The sequence below is a fragment of the Leptonotus elevatus genome, chromosome 8 (assembly GCF_054856555.1).
Source record: "Leptonotus elevatus isolate MCC_2025b chromosome 8, RoL_Lele_1.0, whole genome shotgun sequence".
Taxonomy (NCBI): Eukaryota; Metazoa; Chordata; class Actinopteri; order Syngnathiformes; family Syngnathidae; genus Leptonotus; species Leptonotus elevatus.
Genome location: NC_141246.1, coordinates 14,433,867 through 14,442,155, shown reverse-complemented (window position 1 = coordinate 14,442,155; position 8,289 = coordinate 14,433,867). Strand labels below are relative to the sequence as shown.

General features: G+C 41.3%; 2 protein-coding genes across 6 annotated transcripts in view; one reads left to right on the top strand and one right to left on the bottom strand.

Annotated features, from left to right (window-relative positions):
- Nucleotides 1–324: 324 nt before the first annotated feature.
- aanat1 (arylalkylamine N-acetyltransferase 1) lies at nucleotides 325–3,208 on the bottom strand. The gene is made up of 3 exons (XM_086082359.1): nucleotides 2,829–3,208; nucleotides 2,065–2,219; nucleotides 325–1,275 (listed from the first exon to the last, which is right to left on the bottom strand). Exons 1-3 carry the CDS (start codon nucleotides 2,974–2,976, stop codon nucleotides 970–972), a joined length of 609 nt encoding a protein of 202 aa, XP_085938485.1. The 5' UTR covers nucleotides 2,977–3,208; the 3' UTR covers nucleotides 325–969.
- Nucleotides 3,209–4,812: 1,604 nt separating this feature from the next.
- The window catches only part of ube2o (ubiquitin-conjugating enzyme E2O), a 21,322-nt gene continuing 17,845 nt past the window's right edge, over nucleotides 4,813–8,289 (top strand). For 4 of the 5 annotated variants that reach the window (XM_086082357.1, XM_086082354.1, XM_086082358.1 and 1 more), the window contains exon 1: nucleotides 4,813–5,321. In XM_086082357.1, coding sequence (XP_085938483.1) covers nucleotides 4,902–5,321 — 420 coding nt within the window. In that variant the 5' untranslated portion in view covers nucleotides 4,813–4,901. The remainder of the gene's footprint in view (nucleotides 5,322–8,289) is intronic. The other variant, XM_086082353.1, reaches the window with a different exon arrangement.

Below are 8,289 nucleotides of genomic sequence, written 5' to 3'. Positions count from 1 at the left end.
TTTAACATTGCACTTTTGTAATTGAAATGGAATAATACTTTGTTATATTGTTAAGTAGCTGCAGTTGCTCTCATAAGTTTACAAAAAGTATGTAAACTTATGAACACCTCATAAATCTACGTAGGGGTATATAAAGCTTATAAGCCCAACTGTATCACCGTTCACCAGTTGTTGGCAAACATACAGTTGCTTACATTACATACTCTGCAAACTTATGAGCACAAATGTATGATGAACTGAGGAATTTCCAGAACAGCTTAAATACCTGAATATATTTTTGACAAAATATGGACAAGGTAGTTTTTGAAATCACATTAACACTGACAAACTCGAAAATATATCCTTTATTATCTCAATAACAAAACATTACAACAAAACAGTTCCGTTGTCTTGATTCAAGACTTAAGGAGGCACAGATGATGAATATCTTCAACGGATGATGAATATCTTCAACGGAGAAGGCAGGATGCTAGAAGGGATCATATTGAGTATTGTGCTCTTTTCTCTGCTGTTTTAAATCATTGTTTTCATATTTATTTGAATGCTCCAGCACCTTTATAAACTTGTGGCCGCATAGCTCCGATAAACGATGTGGACAGAAGTATTGGGACGTTTGTCCATTCATTATACTTACAAGACTGATCATAAATGTCCGGCATTTATCAAAACAGTTTAAAGACATTGCAATTATAAACAAAATATAAAACCTTTGTAATATATTTCCTAATGAGTGCATTCTTTCAGACCTTTTTCTTTAATTTTCAAAAAATTTGCTTTTTTCTTCTTTTTTTTTTTTACTTGCTTAATGGCAGACGTTTTGTTCCTCGTCCAAGGCGGAGTGAGTGAATCACCTTTATCTCTCAAAGAAATGATCACTGAGCCTAACGTCCCCTCAAACTGTTCCTTTTCGAACCAGGGGCCTGCCACTGGCATCCATCCTGAGAAAAAACAAGTCTCGAGTCCCAAGTCTCAATATCCACTGTTGCGACGCATGAAGGCATGGCCCCTGACCGGGTACAACATTTCAATGAAGGCGAGCGGCCCCACGGTGACCTCACTGGGACCCTGCACCTTGAAGCCGCACTTCTGGTAGAAGGGAACAAGGAGGTCCTCGCACATGAGAACAGCCCGCCTAACGTACGGCAAACAGCGGAGGTACTGCAGGTAGCGCCACATCAGGATGGAACCTTTGCCCTGCTGGCGGAAGGTGCGGTGGACAGCCAGCACGTGGATGTGGACCGTCATGCCGTGAGGCTTGTGGATGGTCAAGGCATCCTGGAACACAACCACAGGTCAATTGGGAATGGGATTGTTAATATGATCCATTTTATCTATTTACACACTATTTGTTTTGTTTGTTCTATTTATTTTTGTACAGTTCATAACTATTTTATTCTGCCTCCAGTTTATTTTGGGTGTATTTACACTGTTGACCACTAGATGGCGGCATTTTATTTGGTTTGACAGTGCAAAATTTACTAAAGAAGATTGAAAACAGGAAGCGCGGTATTTTAGCTCATGCTAATTTTTGCTGAAGACTATTGAATGTCAAGTTCCCTTCACTCCTTACTTTTATACTTCCAGAAACTGTCAACTTTGGGTTTATTTTATAATTTACATATTTGGTCACTATTATCAGTGTATTGTGCCAGATTATAAATTAGAGAGGGGGGGAGAGAGAGTGAGATTTGTTTACTGTTTACTGTAAACACAGGGATGGTAAAGTCTGTACAGTATTTTTGTTATCCATATCGTTCTCTCTTAACAAATATGTGTTTAAATGTGTTAGTATTACTTTAAAACATTTTTTAAGTGCAATAAAATCTATAAAAACAAGCATAACGTGTATTTAAATAGGGTATTTTCACATATTGGTAATTCTGAACTTCCGGACATTTCTGATATATTCCCCCAATGCAACGCAATGCAAATGCTTCCTTTATACAGCGAAAACAAACGGTAGATTGTTTTTGTTTGTTTACATTTTCTAAGATATTCTAATTTATTGAGCTGCTCAAGTAGTACATGACAAGTAAACAGAAGTTACGTGGACAGGTGTCGTACCATGCTAAGTTTCTCCCGGTCCCACAGTGAGCCGATGATGAAAGCCACCAGACGTCCCTCCTCGAACCAGCCCAGTGACAGCTCGGGACACAGCGTGAGGAAGTGACGCACCTCGTCCAGCAGGAGAGGACACTCACCAGACACGGAGATGAACGCTGCGTGTGTGCAAATGTGGACACATTAAGAATGGTAAATGATTGTTGTGAATCAGGGATGTCTAAACATTTCCAACTCAGGGCCACATACAGAAAGAAATTGAAAAGGATCCCCATGTACCCTTGAAATTTGCTCAAACCCAATTCAGGTCAGCATACATGTGCATTTAAACAGCCATCTATTCATTTTCTATATTACTTATCCAATTAGTGTTGCAGGTCAGTTGAAGCCGAGGCCAGCTGACTTTAGATGAGAGGCGGGTTATACCCTGGATTGGTCGCCTGCCAACCGCAGGACGCGTAAACAAACAACCACTTACTTTAACAAGGAGCAATATTTTGTAACATTTGAATTAAAAATAAGTGGGATATCATGTAATAAAAATTTTACCATTTTTTATTACCTCGACTATTAAAAAAAATAGTGCAATCTTGTAACATGCAGCTTTACTCAGTTATATGTTAATTTAGAATTTTAATAACTACTGTAACTTTCAACATTAATTTTTTTTTTTTTTTGTCATAACAGGCCCTGTTTATATGCAGCGGGTCAGAAATTGCCGCCAACCCAAACTTTGGACTTCCCTGTTAAAGCAATATATGCATTACCTTCTCTCTCGATCTCAAACACGCTTATGGCGTCCTCCGGGCTGAGGGAGCGGAACTCGCTGGCCGGCAGTGTGTGTCGACGTCCCTGCGCCACCGGAGAGCGCATGTGGAGTGGCTTCGGGAACGACATGGAGCTCACCACTGACATCCTTTCAAAAGCACTCACAAAGGTTCTACAAGTAAAGAATTCCACGTGGGAACGGAACACTAACTGTCTGCTTTTTTTCTTCTTTTTCTATTGTTTACTCCTCCTCCGATGGTTCTCTTGGGATCGTGCGTAAAGACTGAGTTCCAGCCTCGCGCACAGGAGCTTTTATAGCCTCCGCTCACCGCACCTTAGACCGCGTGGTAATCCTCAACTTGCCAAATGGATAAGCAAACCTTTCCAACACGTGAGTGAGCTGAAGCTGAACAATAATCATATTGAGACTGAATCAGGTGGGGTGTTTTCATTTTTGCGTATTGTGACTTATCCAGGATAAGTTGGTGGTATGACGAGGATATACGTGCTCCTCGTCATACCGCCAACATGAGCACTGCATCACATTTGGATTTGGCGCCACATGTCAACAACAACATGTGAAGGGACTTTTATGGAAAGCCGTTGGAGCATTTAGTCTATCCTTTTAGTGCACTTAAACAGCTCCAGGATTTTTCTTCTCTCCAGGGCCTAAATGGGGGCCTGAACGATACATGGGGGGCTAAGGAAATAATTTATAAAAATATTTTAGAATATCAAATAAAATGGCGGAAAGCCTTAACTGGGGCCACACTGTTCTGACGTGGCTAGAGCAAGTGATGGGAAAATGAAGCTTCATGAAGCACTTGTAATATTTTTTGACTCCCCTAGATGGTGCTCTTGGTTTAAATATAAAGGCTAGTGCAAAGGAAATTTATTACATTTCCACTGCATCTTTGAACCAAGAGTGGCATCTAGAGGAGTCAAAAAATGTTACAAGTGCTTCATGAAGCTTCATTTTCCCATCACTAGCTGGAGCCCTTTCCAGCCCGGTGTAGTGGCATTCCTGTCACAAGTCCGTGTGACTGTCTTACTAGTAACGTTTTTGTTTGTTTGTTTAATCACTTATGTCACAATTCTGCACATTAATAAAATAACTAGCGTGTTCTAGTACAACAAGCAGCCTACAGTATGAATGTTTTTTGTGGAATATATATATATAGGGGTGTGAATTGCCTGGCAATTCGATTCGTTACCGATTAATCCCGATACAAATCTAAAAATTGATAATTGCGATTTTTTAGTCTTCAACTATTTTAAGAATTTTAATCTATTGTCACATAAATAAACAAAACAAAAATTAGTAAATACACTTTAAATTTGTAAAGGGGGTCATTTTTTTGTAATACATTAATAATTCATTGTCATTTTGAACTGCGATTGGCTGGCAACCAGTTCAGGGTGTACCCCGCCTACTGCCCGAAGCCAGCTGAGATAGGCTCCAGCGCCCCCCGCGACCCTTCTGAGGACAAGCGGGTAAGAAAATGGATGGATGCCACTTTGAAATTATATTTACTATTACATTAAAATTAATTAACCAATTATTTATCAATATATTTTTATATGCTGCGTATGTCAATATGTTTTAATGTTTTTATTATTTTATAATTTACAATACACTAATCACGTATTCAATGAAATAAAATAAGTCAAAATGGTTGATTATTGTGTTTCATCATCTCTGGAAGTTTTTGACAAAGTAGGAAGTGCATAGGTCCATTTTCAATTGTATGGAGGAAAAATAAAGTCGTCAGAAAAATAAATATACTATTCAAAAACAGATACCTAATATATTTGAGTAAAAAAGTACTGTCTTTGTACTTTGTGGCATTCCAACAGTGCCCGCGGCCCGGGCCATAATGCAAAACAATCACTTGACTGACATCTATCGGCGAGATATGGCACTGCGTTATGACGCTATGACGTTACGCAAGGTACGCAGCTTCCGCGTAGCTACGTAAACGCATGCGTGCTCGTGCTTCCAAGTTGCACTTTTTTTTTTACCGCACAGTGTCGTCCTCGCGCCCCAGCATCACTCCCTGACAACAGCAGCGATGGCGGAGCCTGCAGCACACGATTCGACGGACGCAGCCCAGCCTCCATCCCCGACCCCGGGCCTCTCCCCCGCGGCCAGCCCGACCTCCGAACCCCTATCCATGGCCCTCTCTCCCACGACGGACGGCTCTCAGCGGCTGCTCTTCTCCCATGACTTGGTCTCCAGGAAGTATAGAGGATCTGTCCGGTTCGGCCTCGTACGGATGATCCACGGCGAGGAGGAATTTAACTCCGACTCGGACCTTGATGATGGCGAAGGGAGAGACGGCGGTGATGTAGATGGAGGTGGAGGAGGAGGAGGAAAAGGCGGTGGAGGTGAACGAGTCCCGTGTGACATCCACAGTCGGCCTCTCGGTCGTGGAGTTGTCCGTGTCCAGTGGTACCCTGATGGAGGGAAGCAGGACATCGGGGAAACACAGGTACCACATCACAGCTAATGTGTAAATCATTAACCCTTGATGGAATTCTTTGCCTGACACGCTTCTACAAAGTGTCCGTGTTGGTGTGGACAAGATTGTGCGTGGACTTGTTTCCACTCGATGTTTCTAATGCATCTGCATCTGCATCTACTTCAACGCCTAGCCTACATGGCTAACTTGCTAGCATTCGAAGCACCGCGCACACGCTAGCTAACAGCATAGCACTTAGCCGTAAGTTTCTTAGCTGGTGCTGCCGTGTAAACCTCCTTGAGTGACGGCGAACTATGACTTACAATCTGTATACAGTAGTCATTTGTCTTGTATATAATAATTTGAGTCGTGTCTCGTGTGGTTTGTCTGTAGGCGAGCTCATCCTCGCGGCAGGTGCATAATGTAGCTTTCTAAACTTGTGCTAGCTTCTCAGCTGGGTGTGACATGGATCCCCATCCATACATGAATGCAACAACTATCATTTATGTTTTTGATTTTCTTGGCGTCCATTTTGAATGAGCAGTAAGGAAAAGGATGCTTCGTGGCATTGCACTGTCTCTTAATCCTAAAATCCCCCACTTTGAAATGTATTTCCTCGTAAACAATCAGCTAATTTTAATATATGTGTCCTCATCAGAGATTAACTTGAGCCTATCCCAGCTGTCTGAGGTTGGAATCAGTCACTGGGTGCATATAAATAAACAAAATGGCATGTTTTGGGGTCTAAAAAATGACACCCAAGACAAAATGGTGCCAGGATCGAAGGTACTAGAAAAAAAGGAAATTACTTAGTTGTCAAATCAGTAAGAGAGAGCAGCCTCAACTGGGCTATGATTGATGTAACCATTTTGTTTATTAATCAGCTTGTTTTTAAATCCGACCTGATTCCAGACCTTGTTTAGCATTTCTGTCTTTTCAATGGTCAGTGAAAACATTCCTTTCAGCATGTATGTCACGTTGCGTTCATGTAAAGCTATTGTATTGTCAAAAGGATGCAGCTCTAAAACAAGGACGGATCTGGAAATAATGCACAGAGGCTTGTTCAGAGAAATGAGACTGGCCTAGAAGGAGTCTATTTCAGTCATTGTCTCATTTTGTCCCTTTGAGCTGCCTGTGTGCCTTTTGAGACTGTCATGTAACGTTTTGTTGTTTATATGCCTTGACCATAACTGTATATCAGAATACAATGATTATACAGAATGACAAAGACTCCTAATTAATAATGCTCTAATTAAGGGATCTTATACTCAACTTATGTGGGTGTCGCTGGAGATAGATAGACACAAAAAGTACAACTAATCCAATAATTGTAGTCTTTATTAATAACAGTTCAGAACATTAACGTTTCTTAGATGATTAACGCGGTCTGATTTATTGAGCGCCACGACTTCCTCTGTGCTTTCAAGATATGTTAGGGTGCCCCTACCTGTGTTTAAAAAAATACAAAACAAAAAACATTCCGGCTCCTGTTTTTCATGAAATTGGCAGTTCACTTAATTGCCAACAAGTTTTTTAAGAGCAGCAACAACAGCCTTTAATTGCAAATTATAGATGAAGAAATAGTCCAGTAGATCATCTCCTTGTCACATTCTGTTTCATGAGCTGTCTGAATTAGGGATATTTATTTTTCACTATTTCAACGTGTTATTTTGTTTAGATGCTTTGTCATCCATTTTAAAAGGGGATTCTGTATTTTGACAGACTGGCATTAGTGGGGAGCCTTGGATTTTTTTTTTGTCAAAATGAAACTTCTTCAGTAAAATATCTTTTGTTCCTTTACTCTGACCCAGAGTGGAAGCGGACCGGTACTGGTCCATGCTCTAGTAGTTGGGGACTGCTGATAAGAATCATTCAAGAAAATCATCTTGCATAGCATGTACTGATGCCAAACGAAGATAAGAAAAAATACTTAACTTACTTTTAAACTCAGAATGAAATGAATGACTTCACCACCAAAATAGAACATTTTGGCTGTGCCTGCGGAGACACTAAAAGACTGCTGCTATTTACTTAGCCGTGCAGACCATACCAGGCGTTTATGTGAAGGTTGATTTAAATTGCCCAAATGCTGCTTTACGGGTGGAGTTATGAGTCATTTTATTATTGTCTGATATACTGTGATCTGCTATGCCGATCAGCTGCCCACTCGAGAAAGGAAGCCTAAACTCATCAGAATAAGATGTATATTTAATGTCCATGTTGTCATAGAAACACTCACAAAGCATATGTGGTGGTTTGAATCCCTAGTAGCAGCACCATGGACTCAAAGCTCTGTGTAACCCGCTCCAAAAATAATTTCTACAAAGTGAATTCATGTTGCATCTCTGAAGCGATTCAGTTACACTCTACTTAGAGTGGGAAAGTGAGCCGCACGCTACCTTTCTCCACGTCCCATTTTCTATCATGAAATCTTAATCGAGCCATTTGGGTTTGGATCTCCATCTTTGTGCCTGACTCATGCGACCCAAATCAAGGGCAAGAGGTGCATTGCAGCAGTTGGGGCGTGGTGAGGACAGCTTGTGTACAATCCTTCCCGGTGTGCATGACACAGCAGGTCGCTGGCGTCCGCGTTGTCTGTGTTTTTAATGAAGGCGCTTGCCCCCCTTAGAGCTCGTGTCAGGGCCGAGGGGATTGTTGTAGTGGGATGCGAGCCACTCCCTGGGAGTGCTGTTTGGACGAGGGGAGGATGACACTGGTATGTTGTATCAACTGAGGATGACTACGACTTAAGCAGATCTCATTTTATAGATCGTACTTTTATTTTAAGGGAATATTTTCTATACATCTATGAGCCCAAACAAGGAAGACATCCAAAAGGCCAACACCCAAAAAAAAATCATTTAACAACATCATGGCACATGGGTATTCCATATTAACCTATCCATCACTATTGTAAAGATGAAGGGGCTTAGAGTTGATCCCTGATCTGGATCTACCTCCGCCTCGGTCACACCTACAGCGCACCTCACCACTGTTC